This window comes from Nomascus leucogenys, chromosome 12, assembly GCF_006542625.1.
Source record: "Nomascus leucogenys isolate Asia chromosome 12, Asia_NLE_v1, whole genome shotgun sequence".
In the NCBI taxonomy this organism is placed as follows: domain Eukaryota; kingdom Metazoa; phylum Chordata; class Mammalia; order Primates; family Hylobatidae; genus Nomascus; species Nomascus leucogenys.
In genome coordinates, this window is record NC_044392.1 from 46,450,710 (window position 1) to 46,475,718 (window position 25,009).

Sequence of the window (25,009 nt, forward strand, 5' to 3'; positions counted from 1 at the left end):
CCCCCAGATCTTCGGGAAGGAGCCAGCCCTGCGGACAACCTCCACGTTAGTCTAGTGAAACTGATTCCACACATCTGGCCTCCGGAGCTGTAATATAATAAATCTGTGTTGTTTTAAGTAATGTGTTACAGCAGCAATAAGAAATGAGTATACATGGACTCTGGGGCCAGACTGCCTGGGTCTGAGTAAACCACTTACCAGCTGTGTGACCTTGGGCATGCCACTTAATCTCTTCATGCCTCAGTTTCCTCATCTTTCAATAATAAGGCCCACCACAAAAGGGCTGCTATGAGGAGTAAAGAAGCTAGTATGTGTAAGTCATTGAGACTGGCACCTGGAACCTAGTGAGTGCTGTATAAGTATTTGTTAAATAAAATAACTAAAAAGCACATGAAGGTGGCTGGCTCACAGGAGGCTGTGGGGTGACGCAAGTGGATGCTGACGGGTTTGGCGGTGTGGGCTGTGCTCTGTGGAGTCAGTTCAGGAAGGCAGGGGAGTATTTGTTGCCTCTCAGGAAGACTATGGTAGTCTTCGTTAAAATGAACCGTAGATGCTTGACGGAATGAACCGTAGATGCTTGAAGGAATGAACCCTCCATTGTCTGTTACACTGAATGCCTCACACCCTGCATTTCCCAGTGTTCCTTGAAATATTAATAGCTGTTACTTCAAAACAAGAGTCAAGGTCAAATAAGTTTGAGAAACTGCATTTCAAAGCCGACTAGTTTTCTTTTCTTTAGAAGTCTCAGAAGCTTTAATATGCTAATGAGCCTGATGAATCTCTGAGAAGCATTTTTCAAACATTTGGCCACTCAACCACATGGTGCTTCCAACATGGCCAGCACTCTGCAGAAGGCGCCTCAGAGCAAGCCTGGATACCTGTGGCTGCTACAGAGGTGTGTGAAGGTGGGACAACCCATCTGAGAGGAAGTGTCAGGGGCCTGTTTGCCTGACCTCAGAACTAACTAGAAAATGTAGCTGCTGCTGCTCCTGTCATTCATATCCCAGACAGTCAGAAAGGGTTACCGACAGGCCCATCCATCCCTGTTTCCTTCAGGGCCTGGGCCAGCCTCCAGTGGAGGCACCTAGACCCTGAGGCCCCAGGCCCTAGCATGCCCCTCTCTTGCCTCCCTCCTGACCCAATGCGAGACCCTGAGGGCACTGTGGATGCCACAGCCCTCAGGTCTAAACTTCATCCCGTCCCCTTCTCCAGCTACCCCTTGGCTGCTTCTCAGGCTTAGGGATGTACATACCAGCAGCCAGCATCAGCCTATGGGAGGACAGATAGAGAAAGTGGCAGTGTGGGCCCTGGAAGCAGGCCTGGGGCCTTTTTGGACAGGGGACTCCGGGCGTCTGGATATCCAAAGGGGGGTTTAGAAGGTGGAGGCAGACAAGGCCTCTTGGCCCTGTGGGCTTCTGGCTCCAGGGGGTGTGGTATGACTTAAGGAGGGGTCAAGCAGGGCCCTCTAGTGTGGGGGACCCAGAGCCAGAGCCCCAGGTGTCTGGATCCAGGGCAGTACCTGTGGGCATTGACCACACAGCAGCACAGACCCTGAATTGCAAATAGTGCCCCCAGTCACCAAATTGGCCCTCTCCATAGCCACATCTTTGTTTACTTCTGCACATCTCTAGGAGACACGCAGTTCTAAGCTCCTGGTTCATCAGGAACTTGCATCCTGATCTCCACTGTACCGCACGGGTCTTGGCACTGTACCTGGCATGCTGAGGCCAGATCCACAGTGAGCTCTCACCAGCAGCAGTCGCTGTAGTGATGGTGGCTGCTGCATGCCCTGGCCTTGGCCCTGGCCCCTCCCTCCCGAATGGAGGGAAGAGTGGAGCAGGTTTCCTTTCTCAACCATGGGGAGGGCCACCACTTCCCACAGGGAGCCTAGGCCTCTGCCCTCAGTGGGGGAGCAGGGTGGGCCACTGACTAACGTGGCTTTCTGTGCCTACGATGGGAATGCACATGGAGAGGCGGCCTTGAAATAAGTGCCTTTGTTTAATCTTCATGCCCTGGAACTATTTTTCGTAAGGTGGTTTAGTTAGAGGGGCTGTGGATCTGGTAATGAGGCTGGCCTTGGAGAGGGAGCCTTGTGAGAGGAGCTCAGCTATGAACACTTCTAGCAGGGCTGTATTCATAAAATCCTGGGGGCTCCCGGGGGATTTGAAGCTCTACACAGAAAATTACAGGGCAGGAAAGGACCTGAGCAATTATTTTTCCTCCAAGAATGGCCATGCTTAAAACATCACCATTAGGCACTGCAAGTGGCTTTCTCCATGACAGTTCTTTAAAAAACTACTTTATTGGGTTTTTTTAAATTACAAAAGCAATATAGGCTTCTTTTAACACAGAGATGTGTTCTAATTATCAAAAGGAAAAAAATCAATAGGTTCCCTGATTCTCATCTCCCTACGTTCCCAGTGGTACCAGTGTTAACAATTTAGTGTTTAGCCAGAGGTGATTAACGCACCTTTTGGGTGTGCTTATACAAAAATGTACCAACATGAATACACATATATGGGCATTTTTGTTTTTATGTGTTGGCGTTTGCTTTTTTAAAAAAGAGGAATCACACTATACCCGTTATGCTGTAAGTTTCTCTTTTTACTTAGCAATATATCATGAACATTTTCTAAGTCAATACATATAGATCCACTTCATTTTTAAAAACTGCTATATAATGTTCCCCAGTATGAGTACCATAATATATTCAGCTGTTTCCCTATTGATGTATATTCAGGTTGTTTCCAGGTTTTTTTTAAATTATAATAAGCAATTCTTTTAAAATATTCTTTGATTTCTTTTTCTATCTTGTGCATATGTTACAAAAGACTCTTTTGCCTTAGGAGAATTATAAAAATGGTGAACAATTAAAATATTTCTTTATAGTCACATTGATATAGTTTTGACACCTTAAGCCCTCTATGTATTCGTTCGGGCGGCCCATATTTCCTGGGCGCTGTGCCTGGCACTGTGGAGGACAGTGACCAAGGAGACGTCTGTTCTCAAGGACCCCTGCTTTAGTGAGGGTGCTGACAAGCAGGTGGACAGGAATGCGGCTCAGATGGAAGATCAAGTGGGAGGTTTAGGCCAGAATGGAAACTTAATAGATGAGAGTGTGGCCTCTTGGTTTAAATCCTGTCTCTACCACTTAGTTGCTATGAGGTGTGGGGGATGTTCACTTTTCTTATGGGGCTATTGTGAGACCCAAAGAGTTAATGTAAAGAAAAGCCCTTAGGAGGCCAGGCGTGGTAGCTCATGCCTGTAATCCCAGCACTTCGGGAGGCCGAGGATGGCTGATCACATGCGGCTAGGAGTTTGAGACCAGCCTGGCCAACATCGCAAAACCCCACCTCTACTAAAAATACAAAAATTAGCCGGGTGTGGTGGTGCATAGCTACTTGTGGTAGCTAGGTGGTAATCCCAGCTACTCGGGAGGCTGAGGCAGGATAATTGCTTGAACCTGGGAGGCAGAGGTTGTAGTGAGCCATAATTGTGCCACTGTACTCTAGCCTGGACGACAGAGTGAGACTCTTGTCTCAAAAAAAAAAAAAAAAAAAAAAAGAAAAGAAAAAGAAAAGTTCTTAGGGCCTAGCCAACAAGTTGGAAACACCAAATGGATTGTTGCTGTTTGAAGTGCTGCCCCTGCCACTGGGAGATCAGGAAAAGCTCCCCCTGAAGGGGTGACAGTGCAGCTGGCCCTTGGGAAGGAGGTGAAGGGCCTTTTAGTCAGTTGGGGAAAAAACAAACACCCCCTGCCCACCACCACCACCTGGTCCTGACCTCAGTTCTTCAGCTCCCTAGGCTGTTCAAAGATCCAAAAACCTCTTTATTTTTAGTTGCTAAAAATATCCCCTAAGCCAGGGTTAAAGAATTTCTCCCTGAGTGGTAAACAGGTGACTTAGAACTAATCAGGGCTCAGCAGCCCCAGTGATGATACTGTTCCTCCCCTACCCCCAAACATTCAGCAGGATCCTTTCATGTGTCAAAAGGAAAGAAACTTATCAGAAACTTCCTGTTGAGAAAACGATACCTCTTACCCCAGACTTAGCAGATGCACAGAAACCTTTGACTCCTGGATCTGCCAAGGCACACAAAGAACCAGAAACACCTATTGGCCTGGCCTGGGACAGGCAAACATCGGGGGTCAGCCCAACAAGCCCTCCTAGCACAGCCTGGGGCAGCACACACAGTAGTCAAGAGAGCTGCCTGCCCTGGCTTTAGAGCCTAAGTCTGCCCCTTATTAACTGTATGGCCTTTAGTAAATTACTTAGTCTCTCCGAGCCTCAGTTTCCCTGTCTGTAAAATAGAAATAAGAATACCTATCTCAGAACCCTGTTAAGGACTAAATGAGATGCTGCCTGTAAGGCACACAGCACAGGGCCTGGTGCACAGTGAGGCTACAATACATGGCCCCTGCTGTTACCGTTGTTAATGGAGACCGCCACCCTGCTCCCTCCGCTCCCCTGAAACGGGGGCTAGCACTCCCCAACTTTCTGGCCATCCTTCTCCAGCTGCCATTTGGGGATTGGCTCTGTGACAAGCAGGGGCCACAGAGCCTGGGGAATACTGGAGGAAGGCACCCAGCCCCACTTGGGAGTCAGAAGGGACCAGCTTAGACGTGTGGAAGGGAGGCACGCTTGATCTGGAGGTCTCTGGTGAAGAAGCTGAGAAGAAGGAGTGCTTGTACAGAAGACGGAGGGGCGCAAGCTCAGGGGTTACTGGTAACTTGGTTTTTAGCTGGGATGAGACACCGGGTGTGGCAGGTGATGGGGATGGAGGGGCCAGCTGGTGCCAGGTGGGAAAAGGCCCTTTTGGCCAAGTGCAGCTAGGAGGTTGGACACTCTGGGTTGCCACTGAAAGGTTCTAGAAGGGGAGGTGACATGATTTGGTTTGTATTTTAGAACATTTGCTCTGGCAGCAATGTAAAGATGGCTGGGGTGGAGCACATGATGAGACCAAGGTGTGGCCACTGCAACCCAAGGATTGGCTGGGGTCATTTGGCCTTACTGCTTCAAATAGAATTGGTTACAAACTCCCATCCCACCCAGGAGGGGACCCAGTGTCTTTCCACTGGTCTCTGGGGGCTCGGAAACTTCCATTTCTCTCTTGACAGCTCATCTGATGCCAAACTCTTTCTGCTGAATTCTCCACCTCCATCCTGTACTTAGTGACCCCTTTAGGCACCCTTCCTGTTCCTATTGCTCCTCGAGGGACCCATGACCAAGGCCTCTAGGTTAGCCAACATTTCCATGTATCTGGAGCAAGGGGAAGGGGTGAGGTGGTGGCGGCACAACAAATAAGACAGCACTGAACGCCACATGCTCCTGATCTTACAGTCTCAGCACTGTCCGTGTCTCACGGGTGGTCAGCAGCAGTTAGTCCTCAGTGGGCTCCGGCCTCCCCCTCTCATGGGACTGGCCCAAGGTGCTGCTTAGCCACCTCCCATCTCCTTCCAGTCCCACAGCTCACAATCCCCCACCTCCATCCTTCCTGTTCATTTCTAGGGCACATATATTAAGCCCTGTGTTGGTCTCCTCTGACCCCACCCCAACCCTGTCCAGAGGAACCTTCTTTATTAGCAAACATGCTGGGGTGCATAAGTGGGCTCCTAAACTAAGATGGTCTCTTCCTCGCTAGGGACCCCATCACCAGGTCTCCATAGAGGCCTGTTCACTGGTGGGAAGGGGAGGAAAGGAAAGATGATAAATGGATATTGTATCTGTGGAAATGAAAGCCGTGGTCTTAGTTCCACAAACATAGCCCACTCTAGACTGCAGATAACAATGTAGGTTTCCCAGGTGGTGCACACACCAGGGATAGAACCTAGTTTATTTTAATTGTATATTGATTCTCTGGTCAGCAAAGATTCTTCTGAGAATGAGCATTTAAAGGGTGGGGCTTGAGTTTTCTTTCTTTTCTTTCTTTCTTTCCTTCTTTCTTTCTTTCTTTCTTTCTTTCTTTCTTTCTTTCTTTCTTTCTTTCTTTCTTTCTTTCTTTCTTTCTTTTTTTTGAGACGGAGTCTTGTTCTGTTACCCAGGCTGGAGTACAGTGGTGTGATCTCGGCTCACTGCAAGCTCTGCCTCCCGGGTTCAGGCCATTCTTCTGCCTCAGCCTCCAGAGTAGCTGGGACTACAGGCGTATGCCACCACGCCCGGCTAATTTTTTATTTTTATTTTTAATAGAGACGGGGTTTCACCGTGTTAGCCAGGATGGTCTCGATCTCCTGACCTCATGATCCACCCGCCTTGGCCTCCCAAAGTGCTGGGATTACAGGCATAAGCCACCGTGCCCGGCCGAGTTTTCTTTAGAAGACAACGTAAAGCCCAAACTGGCTAGCCCCCAAATAGAGGGCCTGCTTAGCAGGCTGGCAGGTGAAAGGGCGTGGGACTTGGAAGACACAGAATGCTGCAAGCCCCAGGCAATTGATTGAACCTCTCTTGGTTTGGGTTTCTTCATTTGCTAAATGGATGTATTACTCCCTTATAGGGACATTATGAGATTGCAATGAAATGGTATGTGCAAAATCACCTGGCTCGGCCCACAGTCTGGCTTTTGGGTAATTTTGACACAAAAGGAAATAGCTATGAACTGAATTGTGTCTCCCCAAAATGCATTTGTTGAGGCCCTAACCTCCAATGTAACTGCCTTGGAGACAGGGTCTGTGGGAGGTAATTAAGTTTAAATAAGGTCATAAGGATGAGGTCTAATCCTATAGGACTGCGGCTCTAGGAGAAAAGAAAAAGAGAGATCCCTCTCCCTCTCTCTGCCATGTGAGGACACAGTGAGATGGCAGCCACCTGCAAGCCGAGAAGAGAGCCTGACCGTATTGGCACCCTGATCTCAGACTTCAAGCCTCCCAAACTGTGAAAAAATACATTTCTGTTTTTTGAGTTACCCAGTCTATGATATTTTGTTTTGGAGGCCTGAGCTGTGGTGCATATTTAACCTGTGGGCAGTGTGTTTTCAGAAAGTGGTGACATGGTGCACATGGCTCTGGTGGGAGTGGGTCTGTGGTCTCCTGTCCTTTGATGAAGCTCCTTCTGTGACATCCAAGGTCCCAGTGATCTGGGTCCTGCTACCTTCTTGGCCTCACCTGGTATCATCCCTCACTTCTTTCTCACATTGGTCTTCTTTCTTCTATCTCTCCAACTCTCTAAGCTCCATCCTGCCTTGGGGTTTTTGCACATGCTGTCCCTTCTGTAATGCATACCTTTGCAAGGCTCACTTTGGATTCAGAGGTCCCTTCCAGAGAGAGCCCTGTCCTGGCTGTCTGGGACTTCTCTCATTTCCTTTGCCCTGTCTTATTCTCTTCCTGGCAGGCATCACTCTCTAAAATTAAATGGTTTACCTGTTTAATATCTGTTTTCCTCCCCTGAAATGTAAGCTCTGTGGGGACAGGAGCCTTGTCTACTTGTCTTGCTATATCCCTAGAGCTTACCAAGGACTGTCACATAATGGGGGCTCAACTCATACTCAATGAATGAATGAGTGAATAAGCTGATCAGGGCAAAGCTCCATGCCTGTGCATCGAGCACCTCTTGAACCAGACCCCAAGCACTTGATTTCCAGCATCACACCTTGTCTCTCCTTACAACTAGAGACCAGCCGGTCCATCCAAAGGATTTCCAATCAAAGGGTTCTATGGAGAGCATGGGGTCCACTACAGAGATCTAGGCTGGAGGAGGAGGTGAGTGAGTTGATCTTTGAATATTCTTCTCTACCCTTTCAACTACAACAGCTCTGAATTTGTCTGTTTCCCATGCTGGGCGTACATGAAAAATCTTATAAAAGAAATGGCCCCAAAGCCCAGAGAAAATGGAAAACCACAAATTGCATCCAAGTCTTCACATTACACTGAGGAATCTGAGGTCCAGAGACTTGCCACACACAGATGGCCAGAGGTGGGATGCTCTATCCCTAGTGGTGATGTGGTCAGGGATCAAGAAACTCCTGCTATGTGAGTAAAAAATAATGGCTCCCTCAAATGCTGTAACTTGGCTTTCTTTCTCTGAGAACTGAGGACAAGGGAAAGGATTTATGATCACCACTGGTCTCTGTTAGTCCCAAACAAACTTCAGGCTCCATAACCCCCATGAATGGTCATTATACACTGCAAGAGACCAAAAGTGAGCTCTGGCGAGGCACTCAGGCGAAGCCTATCCTGGCCGGACCAAAGAGCCACTGTGGGACATCATACAGGGCCCAGGGAGTGGGATGGTTTCAGATGAGGACAATTTCTTCTTAGACACAGAGCGGGGTAGCGTGGACCCCAGCGCCCTAAGCATCTTGTTTATGGTAGAATCATAGACTTCCCTGACAAGGCCTGTTCACTGGCTGGCCTCTTTTAGAGCCACCTTTTTTCTACCTTTGCTTCCCAACCCCCACCTTCCTCCCTTTCTTCCTTTAGTTCCATGGAGCATTTGCTGACTGGTAATTTTACCAACCATTGCTGCAAATCCAGAAGTTCATTTCATCACTGGCAATCAGCTCCTGTCCTCAGGGAAACCTAATTAGGTACTACAGGATTTTTGATGTTTCTTCCATGGTAACCCCCGTAGTAATGGTGTACATGCAGAATATATGCTCCAGGGTGTTTAAATTTATATATGTATATATACAAAATATAAAATATATTATATATATAAATAATAGATCTTAAGAAAATCTGTAATTTTTTCCTCTTGCTTTGTTTCTGTGTATTTTTTTTAAATGATGGAAATTTTCCCTGAAGTTCTTTTCCCCACAGAGAGGAAACAGTACACAAAAAGGCTTTTTCCATTTTCTCTCCTTTAATTTAAAGAAATTCACAGTTGTGCAAGAGTGAAAGTTTTTCAGGTTGGTCAGAAAGTGTCTAAGCAGGAATACGCTCTCCTCCCTGATAGCTGAGAACATTTTAATGACAGATTTTGCTTAAATAAAAAATCAGAAAGGTCTCAAGGCTTTCAAAATAGAATGGGGGGAAAAAACGAGTGAATCCAATGAATTGACTCTAAACTTATCCTAAAAAAAAAAAAAAAAAAAAAAGAAAAGAAAAGAAAAAAGAAAAAAGGCAAGCTTCCCTGCATGCCTACCCCTCTGCAGGAAGTGTGGGGAGGCCTCGAAAGTCTGAAGCTCGGGCTGTGCCATGTGGCTGCTGGAGGCACTGGGTAGTGTCCTTGTCTCCTTGTCAAGGCAGCCTGTCCCAGACCCTGCAGAGACTGCAGCTGAACGGCCCTGTCCTGAGGTGGCCAGATGGCCTTCAGTGTTGGCCTTGTGGTGAGCTGGTGATGACATCTTTGCTTGGTGAGACACTCTAACCAGGGAAAGCTCAGACCTGGACTCCCTGAGGTGCAGGTGACAAGGGAGAGGGCCTGTGACATACCCACAGCTGAAAGCCAAGGGCTTCTGAAGAATCCTTGAATAACTGAAAGTGCTTTCTGTACTACCCCTCACTGGCCGTCCAAGGATGGAATGCCATGCTGACCTCTTTGTTAGCTGCCAGCGAATCCGTTTACCCTCAGCATTTGCCAACAAGGTCCACTGTTCCCAGACTCCCTACTGTTTTTCTCCAGCCCCCACCCCAATTAATTCCGTTTTGCCCTTGTTCCCTGATTCAGTCTACCAGCTGACTTCCTCACATCTGAGAAAACACTTTGTATGCAAAACAACTAAACTGCTTGCAAAATAACTTTTTAAATGCTCTGAGTTATTCTTTGATATCTCAAATGATGTGTCCATGGCAGGAGTGGGGATGGGGGAATGGCCATCAAGGAATGGCCCTTGACCCTGATCTCCTCCCCATCCAGTCACCCAGTTACTTGAGAAAGACTGGCCGGCAAATATAACTGAGTGGAGTGGGAAGGTGGGGATGGGTGAGGGTTCCTTCTAGGGGCTGTGGCATAAGAATCTAAAAGGAAAATGTTGGGCATGGTAGGCACATGACCTGGCTTTTCTAATATGTGCCAAATATAAGAATTAGTTTTGTTATGTATTAGTTTTGTTGCATAACAAAGCACCTCAAAACATAATGGCTTAAAATAATAATTTAGTTCACGTTTCTGTGGGTCAGTCATTTGGGCTGGGCTCAGCTTGATGGTTCTTCTGCTGGTCTCACCTTGGGTAAGCTTCTGTCATGCAGCTTGTCTAGGATGGCTTCTGATGGCTGGCAGCTGGTACTGGCTGCAGGCTGGGGTGAAAGGGATAGTGAGGCCATGTGTCTATAATGAGCCTCACGGCACTGACATTTTTCAAACCTCTGCTGTATCACAATTTTAATGTTCCACTGGCCAAAGCAAGGTACATGGCTAAGTTCAGCTGAAGGGATTGAGAAATAGGCTGTACTGGCTGGGTGTGGTGGCTCATACGTGTAATCCCAGCACTTTGGGAGGCCGAGGTGGGTGGATCACTGGACGTCAGGAGTTTGAGACCAGCCTGGCCAACATGGTGAAACCCCATCTCTCCTAAAAATACAAAAATTAGCCAAGTGTGGTTGTGGGTGCCTGTTATCCCAGTTATTCGGGAGGCTGAGGCAGGAGAATCGCTTGAACCCGGGAGGCAGATGGCGCTGTTGCACTCCAGCCTGGGTGACAAGAGTGAAACTCTGTCTCAAAAAAAAAAAAAAAAAAGAGAGAGAGAGAGAAATAGGCTGTACTTCTTGATTGGAAGAGAGGCAAAGTCACATGTACAGAAGTAAGTGAATGGGATGGGAGGAATTTGTGGCCATTTCTGCAAGCTGCCCCCTCTGGTGTGTCTGATGCATGCCTTCCGGGCACTGCTGAAGCCCTATCTAGCCCAAGAAGCTTTTCAAATTGCATCTGAATCATGCATGTCTTTTGATAGAACTACCTGAGATTGTGAACTGATTCATGGGACATGTGTTTGATTCATATTTATATACCCACAGTGGCCTAACCTTGTTGATTCTTAATAATTATTATATTGAACTGAGTTGACTTAGTTCTCCTTTTTCTCTAATTACAAGCTTCTTAAAGGAAAGTTTGGAATCACTGTTGCGTAAAATCTCCCTCCCAGAGCTCTCAGAATTATACTAACGACTGAAAATCCTGCAAGTTCTCAGAACCACCAGTTAAGTGGTAGAGGGATTAGGCCTAGAGCCACCTCTGGACAGAGCAACTATCTGAGGAAAGAGTGGAACTTTCAGGAAACCAGAGACTGTGGTACTGACACATTGCATCTTCAGGTCAGTCACACCCTCAATGAGTGAAATCACTTTTTTAGGCTTAGGAGGCAGAAAGAGTCAATGACTCGGAGAATGTGGCTTTCCGTTCCCCATTCAGGGAAGCCAGCATACAAGGAGCAAACCCATGCCTCATGAGGAAGAGACTTGTTTGTCAGCCCCGGGCCTCTGTGGCTTCTCCTACTCTGGAACAGCCCAGAACAGACCACTCGAGGGCCCACGGTGCTCCCTGGCCCATGCCGCGCTCTGTCCACGTCACCTCAGTACTTTTCCAGAATCCATCAGAGGCCAACAGTCAAGCTGGTCTAGAATCAGGGCTGGATGAGTGAGACTAAGCCCTAGGGGAGGATAGTCCTTTGTGGAGCCACATACACACTCCCCAAGCCCCTCTGGTCCAGCGCTACTTAAGATCCTGGTTCCAGACTTGCTCTAGAACTTTCTAAGGCTTGGAGGTCACCTGGGACAGTTTATTCCAGGTTGAACCACCCTTTGGGAATAAAAGGGTGTCCCTTCCCATGGTGTGAGATGAATTGTCAGGTCCTTTGTGAGTCACAGGCTTAGGAATGGATTTTCAACAGGAATTTCCATTCTGGGTGGTTAACAAGGGCCACAGGCAATCTGTCCTTTTCTTCATATGACACAGTCATCCGCCTACACACGCCTTTATTCACCAAAATTCTACTGACTGCCCACTCTGTGCCAGGCAACGTCTCAGGCATGGGAGTGGGGTGAGATGAGCCAGGCACAGTTCCCGTCCCTGGAGAGCTCAGGTGCACCGAGAACACAGATGAGGCGGGAGGCGCCAGCAAGAGGGTCTGTGTAGAACCACAGAATTATGGCTTCTTAGAGCAGGAGGTACCCTGGGGATTGTCTAGTCTATTCCCTCATTCCTCAGAGGAGGAAGCTGAGCCCAAGAGAGGGAAGATTAGTCCAGGGGTATGCAGTAAGTGGGAGTTATTAATTCACTAAACAAGCGTTTATTGAACACCTACTAAGTGCTAAGATCTGGGCTAGGCTCTGGAGATGCCACAGGGAACGAGGAAGACACAGCGCTTATCTCTTTGGAGCTCCAACTGTGACTAGTGGGGGCGTCCCAACCCTGGTTACATTTTAGACTCACCTGGGAGCCTTAAGAAGAACACCGGTGCCAGGGCTCCACCCCCAGAGATTCTGATTACTTGGCCTGGGGTGGGTCTGGGCATGGGTATTTTTGAACAAGCCCTCCAAGTCATTCTAATGTGCGATCCAAGTAGGTTGAGAACCATGTCTAAGGGGAGAGACAGCAAAACCTCACAAATACAAATCAATAATTGGGATTGTGCTTTGTTAGGAATGAACAGGATGCAGAGTGAGGAAACAGCAGGGTAGGGTATCTGCTACTTGCTCTGAATCGGGAGGGAGCGAGGCCACACTTGGAGAGCTGTGATTCCAAGGATCAGAAGGAAGGAAGCATAAAGTGTCCTCACGTGGGATAGCAATGGGATCTTCTGGGACACATCCCACCCTGCAGATGCAGAAAACCTTGCAGTGGAGCCCTGTCTAGCAGAGGCTTTTAACCTGCAGCCTGAAAACTCTCCTCCACCCCCTACTCAAAACACCCCCTCTTTACACACACTGTTTACGAGTTCCCCCAGGCCAGCCAGCTTAATAATCCCTCACATTTTTAGAGCAGTTAGTAAAGCATTGTCCAACTTTTTATTTGTATTATTGGATTCTAACACTAACCCCAGGAGGCAGGCAGGGCCAAGGTTAGTGTTCCCCTGTTGGAGATGTGGAAACAAGCTCGGAGAAGTCACGCACGGCCTGAGATCACATGGCTAATACCTGGATGTGGGGGACTTCAGGCCAGGTCTCCCACCTCCAGCTCCACTAACGCATGTGGCCCCCACCTTCCCTGCACCAGCAAGCCATAACCGAGGCAGGGCACCTGAGAGGCGGCTGGGGACCAGCACCCTCCCGTCACGCTGGGCAGAGCTGCCGGTGCATTCTCCCCTTCAGCTCTGACGACTTACAATCCCACTCCTCATCAGGCAATCAAAGGAATCTGTTACTCGTTGCTTCCATTCCTGCCCAGAGTGAACCCAGTTACTATAGTAACCAGATGCGATTCTTTATTACAGAGTAGATGGTTTTAATTTTGTATTTGAAGAGTTTGGCCAGGCAGTCACGTTGCCATGGCTTGGCCTGTTGGGTGGCAGTTAGAAGCAGAGGGAACCCTTTGAGCAGCCATTAGGGCTTTCTAATTGCTGGGGGAAACCTATGTCTGGAAAAACCCAGGCTCAGCTGCACTGGGGAAGGAGGAGGGTGAGTCTCCAGCTGGTGCTGTGCTGGGTACTGTCTGCTGTTCAGAGATGACAGCTCCCTGATTAGAGCCACCAGGTGAGCCTCTCAGCCAGTTGCTCCCATAGTGCCCTGTAGTTTCCCTTCAGGATCCTCATGGGTAGGTGGGTGGGGGGCTGCTCAGAGGGCCATCAACACATGTTTGTTGAATGAATGAATGAATGAATAAATGATCCTTTGTAGTTTATTAAACCCTTTCAGTCCATTGTCTCCTCTGCTCTCCATTATGGCTCTGTAAGGGTACAGAGCAGGGAGAAAGAGAAACTGAGGCTTGGCTAGGTAAGAGACTTGCCTCCTAGGGCTGCCTCCCCTGTCCATGCCTCTCAGGGCCCATGAATTGCCTGGAATGTTCCCCTTGCTGCAGAAACATATCACAGGTAGATGCTAAAAGCAAGGCAAGCATCGCCCGCCCACCCCACACCACGCCTGGTACCATAGGTCCTCTCCTGGGTCCTCAGTTCTTGCTGAACTGTAAGGAAGGCAGCAAAGTGGGGAGAGAAAGCTGCTTGGTGACTAACTTTGAAACAGAGCAGAAGCTTCCTTTGGCCCAGACCATCAAGGAGACAGTTGGATGGACAGAATAAAGGGCTCCTCATTCCCTGATCTCCCTGTGCAAGGGAGGAAAGGAAGGCTTCACTCGGCTTTCAGCCAGTCCCCGCAAATCCACGCTGATCCAGTCTTTCTGTTACTCTTTCTGTGCTGAGGGTGTATTTCCAGGTTAAATAAAACCTCCGCCAAACCCTGGCCCCAACATTAATTTCTCCTAACCCAGCCTAGTTTCTTCCAGCCTTGCAGCTCAGGCCTTCCCAGGATGCATGCATGGCCTGCTCTCCCGGCCAGGAGGTGCTAATGCTGGTACCCTTCATCCTGAGCTCATGTTAGGCCAGAGGACCCTGCTCGCTCCTCCTTAAAGGCAATCATAACCAGCTTTGGAGAGCAGCAGCTCTCTGTGGCTGTTGGTGGAGCAGGCAGCATATGAGGCTGGAGTCTCGAGTGGGATGTGTTTGTGGATGAGCTGGGACAGGCAACAGCCAGATCTGCTGGAGGACCAAGGGCCCAGTAAAGAGAGGGCATAGTGTGATGATAAACACTCCACTACCTCCCAGAAGGGAGGTGCCTGCACAGGAGGCCCACACCGAACATATGCCCGGATCTCAGGCCTCACCCTCCAAGAATCAAATCATCAGAGCTGGATAAGACCTTAGAGGTGTCTCATTTCAGTCTCAGATGAAGACCGAGGCCCCAGAGGGGAAGGATGTGAAGTCCCTTTCACAGTCATGAAATATGGTGGGACTCCACAGTGGGACTTACCGGAAGACAAAGGCTGGACACACAGCAGGTGCTCAGTCAATTCTTGTGAGAACAGCCATCCTCATGAGGTGACAGCAGGAAGCATCTTCGTGAAAGGTTAGGGCTAGAAGGAAGCTTAGACATCACTGAGCCCAACTGTCATTTTACAGAAAGACTGAGACCAGATCCATTAATAATGCTACAAATAAGAATAGCTAATAGTTACACAGCGTGCTGGGTGCTAGGCAGGATTCCATGCATCTTGCATATACGAACCCACTGCAGCCTCACAGCGACCTCTATGCAGCAGCTATTATCATCATCCCCAGATGAGGTAACTGAGGCACAGGATGGTTTGGTAACTTGCCCGGGATCATGGAGCCAGTAGTGTTAGGATCAGGCAGTCTGGCTCCAGAGTCCGTGCCGTGAACACTTCACTGCACTGTCTGAGAGCACAGTGCTGCCAGCAAACACTTGCTGCTCCCTTCTCTGAGTGGGGAGAAGGAATCTGTGCCAGCCCTTGTGAGTTCGCTCATGCAGGAAACATGACTTTTTCATCTTTACATCCCCTTCCAGGGCTCAGTTCAGCTCTGGCAGGGACTCAGGGATGTGTTTCTAATACAAATAAGTTGATCTTTCTCACCATCATGAAACAGCCAATTTGGCACCTGTGTGCTGGAAGGGACCTTGCGCAGTGGCTCAACATAGAACACTTGTGGTCAGCAAAAAGGAGGGGGTGGTTCCCACACACCAAGCAATTCTCCAGTGGACGCTGGCTGAGTGTCCTGCAATATAACTCAACTCCGATTGTCCGCCTGGAGTTAGTGTTGGCTCCCACAGGTTGAGGGCTCAGTCCCACCACATTGACCCCACTTCTGATGCCAGTCACCAGCCCCAGGTTGTTTTACCTGAGGCTCTGACCAAGTGGCTATAAATCAGGGGTTCCCAGGACACCCTTCTCAGGTTTTCATTAATTTTCTAGAGCAGCTCACAGAACTCAGGGAAACACATTTACTGGTTTATTATAAAGGACCTTACAAAGGATTCAGATGAGCAGCCATATGGGAGCGAAGCAAAGGGCAGGGCGCATGGGAAGGGGTGGAGCTTCCATGCCCTCTCTGGGCACGCAACCCTCCACGTGTCCAGGGACCTCCATGTGTGCAGCTATCCGGAAGCTCATCCGAAACACAAAGAGGGGAACGACAGACACTGAGGGTGGAGAGTGGGAGGGAGAGGATCAGAAAAAATAACTATTGGGTACTGTACCCAATAGTACCTGGGTGACGAAATCATCTGTACAACAAATCTCTGTAACACGAGTTTACCTATATAGCAAACCTGCACATGTACCCCTGAACCTAAAATAAAAGTTAAAAAAAAAAAAACACTGTCTTTTTGGGATTTTATGGAGGTTTCATTACACAGACATAATTGATGACATCATTGGCCATTGGTGATCAACTCAACCTTTGGGCCCCTCTTCCCTCCCAGGAGGTGGTGGGGTGGGGCTGAAAGTTGCAACCCTCTCATCACCAGATTGGTTCCCCCTGGCAACCAGGGCCAATCCTGAGGCCACCCTGGATCCCCACCTGACCCCAGCCACTAGTCATCTCATTAGCATACAAAAGACACTTATCACTTTGGAAATTCCTAGGGTTTTAGGAACTGTGCCTAAACCAGGATAAAGACCAAATATATTATTTCTTATTATAAATCACTGTATCTCAGGAAGCAATTTGCAGAGGAGGAAAGTGAGGCCTAGAGAGTCGAAGTGTCTTAGCCAGGGCCTCCCAGGTAGACTGAATCCAGGTCTCCCTACTCCCCATCCAGGGCTCTTGCCACATAGCAAGGCCCCTAAAGAGCATACTAAGGTGGACAGGCTGACCTGAGCCCAGCAGCCTGCCCCAGCCTGCCCCACCTGTCCTGCCTGGACCCTGCTGTGGGCTTCCTGGTCCTGGCCACACTAATGGACTCTCTGCTCCCACCAGCTCTTCGTGATCGACAATGGCGCGGATGACTGGCGGATAGCCATGACCTACGAGCGCATCCTCTACATCAGCCTGGAGATGCTGGTGTGCGCCATCCACCCCATTCCTGGCGAGTACAAGTTCTTCTGGACGGCACGCCTGGCCTTCTCCTACACACCCTCCCGGGCGGAGGCCGATGTGGACATCATCCTGTCTATCCCCATGTTCCTGCGCCTGTACCTGATCGCCCGAGTCATGCTGCTGCACAGCAAGCTCTTCACCGATGCCTCGTCCCGCAGCATCGGGGCCCTCAACAAGATCAACTTCAACACCCGCTTTGTCATGAAGACGCTCATGACCATCTGCCCTGGCACTGTGCTGCTCGTGTTCAGCATCTCTCTGTGGATCATTGCTGCCTGGACCGTCCGTGTCTGTGAAAGGTATTCCACCCGGGGCCTTCTGAGTACAGACCCTGTGCTGGGACAGGGAAGGGAGAAGGAGCAGGGGTGCCAGGAAATATGTGGTCTGATGGAGGAGGCAGGCATGTACCCAGACACCTGAAAGGAGACAATGGGAAAGAGGGGAGTGCTGAGTTGGGGTTGAGTATGAGCTAGAATTGCAGCATTGGAACCAAGGTAAGGTGGGAAAAAGGCACAGAATTTTCCTGATTTTCTGTTCCTTCTTTGCAAACCAATATATCAAAGCATTCTGGTTACATCAGTAACTCACATATAACACATTGCAATTTATTCCTCTTGGGTGTTAATAATGCTTATTAGCATTTTAAAGGCTCTGAGAAGTCCTGCAGTAATGAAACCATTTATTTTTGTTTAGTTCAGCCTTTCTCAATTGTATTTGCCCCCAAATCCTTTTTATTATAAAGCACTATTGGTACCTTGCTACTCAAAGTTTTGTTCACAGACCAGCAGCATTGGCATCACTGGGAACTTGTTAGAATTCGCAGAATCTCAGGCCTTAGCCCAGAATGACTGAATCAGAATTTGCATTTAACAAGGTCACCCGGTGATTCATACACACCTTAGTTTGAGAAGCACTGTACTGATGGAACATACTTTGGGAAACGTTGTTTTAGGAAGCTGGTGGTTGGGAGTCATTCAGAGAAGCTAATCATGGGATAGAAGGGAGATGTGGCCTGACAGAGATCCAGGGCTGTAGAACAAAATGCCAGCTCCTTGGAACAGCCATCATCAAGGCTCAAGGGCAGGACTGAGGCCACCTCCTTCCACCACCCTCGAGCTGCCTTTAATGACTCTTCTCCTTGCAAGAGGTCCTGGATATTCATTTCATTTATTTATTTATTTATTTATTTATTTATTTATTTATTTGAGATGGAGTCTCGCTCTCTTGCCCAGGCTGGAGTGCAGTGGCATAGTCTCTGCTCACTGCAACCTCTGCCTCCTGGGTTCAAGCAATTCTCCTGCCTCAGCCTCCCATGTAGCTGGGATTACAGGCATGCGCCACCATACCAGGCTAATTTTGTGTTTTTAGTAGAGATGGGGTTTCACCATGTTGGCCAGGCTGGTCTTCAACTCCTGGCTTCAAGTGATCCTCCTACCTTGGCCTCCCAAAATTCTGGGATTACAGGCGTGAGCCACTGCACCCAGCCCTGGATGTTCATTTTAATCTATTTGACATGTGGAGTCTAAATCTAGGTTAGAAACCGTGATTCTGCCCCTAAGTAGCTGTGAGACCTAGGGCAAGTTACTTAACCTCTCTGGGCTACAGTTTCCTCATTTTAAAATGAGGATCACTTGAGATAGAATGAAGCTATGTTTGCTTGAGATAAATTATTTTTATTATGTTGGGAGGTATGGTGAAGCATCCTGTGTAATTTACACAGATTTTGATAGTCGCCCTTAATTTGTCAACACTTAACAATTATATTGCCAAATCTTCCATGCACCAATGTCCTAGCAGAGATCAAACAAGACAAAGAAGTCTGGAGAGGAGTTAGCCTTAACACACCTACATGGGTGCCTTGAACCATATCTCCTACCTATTTGTGAGACGTTCTGTTTGCAGACATTTCTTTCAGCGTTTTGGCCAGCAGACACACGGTCAAACCGAGAGGGCATTCTGCTGCCGCAGAACAAGGGTTCAGGCTCCAGGATGCAGGTTCAGGCTGCATCTGAGAGCCAGTGCAATGTTGGAAGACCTTTGTCACACACAGAGCCCCAGGGACACACCATGCTCACCTATTCAGAACCTCGCCATTACTCAGCAGCTGACATTGCAACATCTGCTCTGAGTGGGACCACACTGCACAGGGCTTCATGAGCCTTCTCCGGTAAGCAGACACTCTTCCCCCAATGGAGAAAGCATGTGCTTGGGTTCCGACCCCAAACTCCTCATGGTACCGTTAGCTGAGCAACATTGTGCTCGTCGCTTCACCTCTCTGGACCCCAGTTTTCTCATCTGAAAGCTGGATACAGGATTTATTGTCAAACAAGGTGTATATATGCACTGTGTACTGCAATCCAATGATGGTGAAAATTAATGATAATAGTGCAGATCCCTTGATAACTTTTGGGAATTTTGTGCTGCCTTCTTATAATTAGAACAGCCCAACTTGTACCATACATTGGCCTATACTCTTCCTGTTTTCCTTTCTAAATTATGGAAGCCATGTTGTCTATTAACACAGGAATTGAATTTGCGTAGCCCTTTAAGCTATTTGAAGTCTTTCACTTCCTCAGATGCTCTCTGGCATGTATTTCAGATGGCTCAACATGCAACAAAGTACCTGCAAGTGAGTTTCATAGTTTATTGAACCTATCACAAGAAGGGGTGACTACTTTTCACTGGAAAATAAGCTTGTTTTAAAGAATGTAGTTTGCAAAGTACTTAGATGATGCATCTTATTTGGTATTGCATGGCCTTCCATAGCTTCCAAGCTGAGGCTGGGTTAGTCTGGTCCCTGGTGGGCCACTGGGTGTCTCTCTCTCTCTCTGCAGACATGGGTTACAAGTCCCCGCTAAGACCAAGGCACAGAGGAACAATGAGCAAATCGGAAATTCTCTGAAAGTTCCCTTCTCTTGCGAAAAGGCCATTTGACCAAAGACTTAGGTATAACATGAGGTGTATTAAAGCATGGTGGATGTTATTGTTGCACCCCTGTGCTAGTTCTGTGTAAAATCCATGTGCCATCCCAGCTTGCCCTCACAACAGATCTATGAGAGAAGTACCTTGCCTGAGGGAAGGAGAGCCCGGGTCCTGGAGGGGCATCTGGGTGAAGCAACATGTCATCCACTACATGGATGTGTTTGAATTGGACATGAAGGCTCATGGGAGAGTTGAGGAAACTGATAGAAAGTAACTGGCCCGAGGTCACAGAGCTATTAATAGTAAGCGTGGAGCCAAAATCTGAACTGGTTTCTGACTCTGAACTTCCATGTGTGTGTCACCAACTCAGGCTGAATCCTGCACATACGAGGAAATCATGGCCTCTACTCTACTGGCAACTTTCCCAATCTCAGAGTCTTAAGGCCACTGAGACTGACATGTGAATCCCAGTCTTGCTGTTTTCCCTGCCTCTGCTGCCTATGGTCTTGACCATGTTATCATACTAGCCTCCCGGGCTGCCTTCATGTCCAATTCAAACACATCCATGTAGTGGATGACATATTGCTTCACCCGGATGCCCCTCCAGGACCCGGGCTCTCCTTCCCTTAGCTGGGGTTGTGACTGAGTCCCTCTCTTCAGGTCAAGCCCCTTGCCTGGGGGCAGTAAGCTCCTGAGGGGATTTGTCAGTGTGGGAGTTCAAAGGCCCAACCCCGTTTGCTTCTAGTAGGACACTCAGCCAGGCTCCAGGGTCCCTGAGGGATCGCCTAAGGCCTCTGTTACCACTGCTTCTGGGAGCTTCCTCTAGATCCCAGAGGCATTGATCCTGAGAGCAGCCCCAATAAAACTTCCACCCCCAAATCTCAGCATCTCACAGACTGTTTCCCAGGAATCTGCCCTATTAATATATTGTTTCCTAAACAGGCAAAGCACTTCTCTTACCAAGACTAAGCACTATTTTTAAAATCAAGCTTAAATGATCATTGTCTTTCCCAATGTCAAATAATAAGTAAGATTGGCAGAGGCCTTCATCCAGGACTTATTCAGCCAGAGACTGGACAGAAGCTGGAAGCAGGGGAAGCTTTGGGGAACTGAAGCGTCAGACCAGGGTAGTATGGACAAGATGCCTTGATCTCAGCCTGATCTAATGATGATTCTATCACCTTAGGTATCAGAGAGGGTAAGTGACTTGCCCAGGGTCACACAGCAGCATGACAAGTTCTAGAAAAATCCACAGCTGCTGATGCCCAGAGCCTGTTCACATTCCAGGTAGCTTTCATCAGCCTGGACTTGTCTCTAGTTGTATACACACACTTCTGAAGTTGCTATGGAAATCTCTCTACAGCAAGATGTATTTTAAAAGACAGTTCTCATATCTTGGGTTGGTTTTTATGTGACAACAAAGGTTTTTCATATTTCCTCCTCCCAAGGAGAGAGAGTGGGATCGTAATTACGCAGAACAGCCGTGCCATGGGGAGGGCAGCGCCTGGTTGCTGGGAGGGCAATGACAACAGCGGGCTTGTTTTCCTTGGCCCCTGGAGAGGCATTACATCATGGGTTCCGAGGCCTGACAGTTGTGGCACTCCGCATTCTCTGGGATTCTCCTGGCTGCCTGCCCACCTCCTACAGACTTCTCAGGGAGGAACCTCCTGATTATACGCTGTCAAGTGCCGAGCAGCCTTACTGGTGGAGAGACCATCTGAGGCCCCGGGTCCTCACTGCGGCAGCAGGTTGGAGAAGCCAGCCTTCCTAGTGTGCCTTGAGCAGTGGCCTGCCAGCTCACCTTCGTATGTTTATCTCCTTGGGAGGAGCAACAAGGCCTCCCATAACATTGATGAAGTGGGGTGAGCCTTGCTGTCACAGCCATGCTTGTAAATGACCTTCCTGTCCTCTTGAGTGGATTCCCTTTGGACCCTTTGGACCCTTCACTTTGGTCCCTCCTGAGGCTCCAAATTCTGCAACAGGCTGTCTCAGTGTGCCAGGCCTTCCAGTCTGTCAACAGGTTTTTGATTGTGCTGGTTAACTTTTGGCATACTGATATTTTAATGAGAAATTTTATTCTGGAGACCTGGCTCCTAAAGCAGGAGAAAAACAATTTGTGGCCTGTTCTTTCTCTCATTAAAAGAGCCACCACTTCCATTGTAAGGAGATAAAAAAGAGGCTTCCTTCCTGTACTGTCTTCTGCCCCTGCCTCAGACACCCAGGCCTGCACTTGCCAGCAGCAGGAAGCAAGACCACAGCTCCCTCCTCCTCTCATCTCCTTCCCACAACCTCCTACCCTCTCCAAGAGGGGTACTTCCACTCCAAGAAAACAGTAGGAATGGCCAGGTGCGGTGGCTCACGCCAGTAATCCCAGGACTTTGGGAGGCCGAGGCGGGCAGATCACGAGGTCAGGAGATAGAGACCATCCTGGCTAACACGGTGAAACCCCCGTCTCTACTAAAAATACAAAAAAATTAGCCGGGCGTGGTGGCGGGCACCTGTAGTCCCAGCTACTCGGAGAGGCTGAGGCAGGAGAATGGCGTGAACCCGGAGAGGCGGAGCTTGCAGTGAGCCGAGATCACGCCACTGCACTCCAGCCTGGGCGACAGAGCGAGACTCCATCTCAAAAAAAAAAAAAAAAAAAAACCCCAAAAACAAAACAGTAGGAAGGTGGTCATTACAGAGATGAAGCACCCTACGTGGGGTTGATGGAAGCCTGCAAGCTAAACCCTGTAGGCTGAGCAGAACTGAGCAGAGCCTGGGAACAGTGGGGCCAGGCACTGTGGTTCCTCATGGACTGCTTTGGTTTGAGTTATAACCTCCAATGTGGGGCACGGGCACAGTGATCCACGGGACTACTGGAAGAAATGATCAGAACTTCTACATGTATATATATAGCCTGGCTAGTATTTAATAAATGGGTAGAGAGCAATACATGTCTGTAATTTATAATAAATATATGTATAATGGAGGAGGGCATGCTCAAAAAATTTTTAACTGGTAGGAGCCCATGATTTTAAAAGTTAGCAAACCACTGGTTTATGATATCAGAGGACTAGTTAGAGAGGATAGGAAAGTAGCCTACCACATGGGATGAAGCCTGCTAGACCCAGGAACCCTGCCCTCTAGCTGGAGAAGTGAGAAGTTAGCCTCCTGTAGGGAAGGAGCAGCCTGTAGCAATCCCTGCTGGTGCCAGGCTGAGAGATGGATGGCTGGTGGGGGGGGGAGGTGGGGGGGGGGTGGGGGGGGTGGGGGCGGGGGGGGAGGCAACAGGTATCCTTCTGGAGGCCTTTGAGAAAAACCTGCAGCATTAAGGAAGAGAAAAAATTATAATCCTGAAGATTCCTGAAAAATGTTTAATTATGAGAAACAAAAAGCAACATTAGAAGAGTCTTGGGTGGCCAGGCACAGTGGCTCACGCCTGTAATCCCAGCACTTTGAGAGGTCAAAGCAGGAGGATCACTTGAGGTCAGGAGTGGAAAAAGAAAGAAGAGTCTTGGGCATCTCTAATAGGGTGCCAGAATATATATGATCCTTATGATAGAGAAGAGTGGGCAGATGTGAAATGAAAATGTATCTGGTTCACATAAGCACAGAGTTCCAGAAAACTAAAATTGTTTTAGCAAAAAGAAAGTCCACAGTGATGGCACTACATTTTTTAAAATGTGGAATGTGGAGACAAACTTAAAAAATTTAAAGCTCTCTCAGAATGCAGAAGAGATAAGAGAAAGGATGAATAGGACAGAACTGGAGGCTATAGGATCCAGGTGAAATCTAAGAATTAGAGTTATTTCAGAGGAAGAAACGACAATTTGGATAAAAGCATAATCAGAAATATACACAAAGTAAACATTTTCAGAATTGGCCTAGGTAAGGGGATGCTGTGTGTGGGGATGGTAGATCAGAGTAGGCAGATCGAAACGGATTCCTCTTTTCCAGTTAGAATGTGGGGGATAGGAGGAGCCATCCCTAGACATATCCCGATACATTCTTTTTCTGGAAAATTTATTGAGTCATAAGGTGAAACAATCCTAGAGGCACACAGGCATCCCAGAGCTGACTCTCCCTCAGGAACCCTAAATTCAGAGTCATTAGAACAGTTCCACAGCATTTTAAATTTGGATTCACCCTGTCATTTGAATGAGGCAACCAAAGGGGAACAAAAGTCATTCTTGGAGTTTTCTGGGCTCAGATGGTAAACCACCTACACTTTTGGGGGGAACTCATTTGCCAGTTGACCAAAGAATGAGTCACAATTAAGATCTTAATAATGAAGTGTTGTAAAGAAAGACAGGTAGACATTGGTTCACACAGGCAGACATGAAATCAAGACTAAACTTATGCATGGTTGCAAAACTCCAAATTCTAATGTCAAAGAAAAAGTAGATTCTGGAAAGAGTAGATGTATGAAATTAAAGCAATAAGTCAATAATAATTAGAGGGTTGCAAATCCTCAGATTAAAAGTTTGAGAGGAGAAGGCTAGAAGGGATTAGTAAAAGCATGCCAGATGCATTGTCTTATGTAGAGGAGAATTTTAAAATAAAGCGCTACTACTCAGTTTTAGCAATCAGAGATATAGTTTTTTAAAACCTAAAGGAACCGCAGGCAAAATTTTACAAGTATAACAAGAATAACAATAGCATCAGCCATGTATTGTTTCATTCAATCCATGCCATAGCTCTATGAGATTGTATCTCCATACTATATATGAGGATGTTGAGATATAGAGAGGTTGAGCGATGTGCCTCAGGCCACAGAGCCAGCAGACTTGAGACTTCAACACCAGCCTGAGAGCCTTTTCCCGACCCTGAAAACATATACCTCCCATGCCACATCAAAGCCCACATAGCTAAGACAAAAAATAAAGGAAGCAGGAAGGAAGAATTTCAATACAAAGTATGAAAGAAGCTCAGAGAAAACCAAACTTAAAATTTATAACAGTCACCATAATTATGTTTACCTCCTTGTTAAAAGTAAATGTCTCTTAGATGAGATTTAAAAGCAAAATTTAATTGCATGCCATTTACAAAAGAAGTACCTAGAACAGAAGGACCCAAAAATAAATGAAGAGCAAAGATTTATTAGGTAAGTACAAATCAGATGGCAAATGAACAGAAATTCTCATTTTAAACCAAGATGAATTCAAAACAGAAATCATTAAATTGTCCA

At 47.8% G+C, this 25,009-nt stretch overlaps 1 protein-coding gene across 1 annotated transcript in view; it reads left to right on the forward strand.

The window, feature by feature from the left end:
* KCNN3 (potassium calcium-activated channel subfamily N member 3) overlaps positions 1–25,009 on the forward strand; it is a 162,261-nt gene that overhangs the window by 81,916 nt on the left and 55,336 nt on the right. Inside the window, exon 3 of the mRNA XM_030824400.1 lies at positions 16,798–17,216. Coding sequence (XP_030680260.1) covers positions 16,798–17,216 — 419 coding nt within the window. The remainder of the gene's footprint in view (positions 1–16,797; positions 17,217–25,009) is intronic.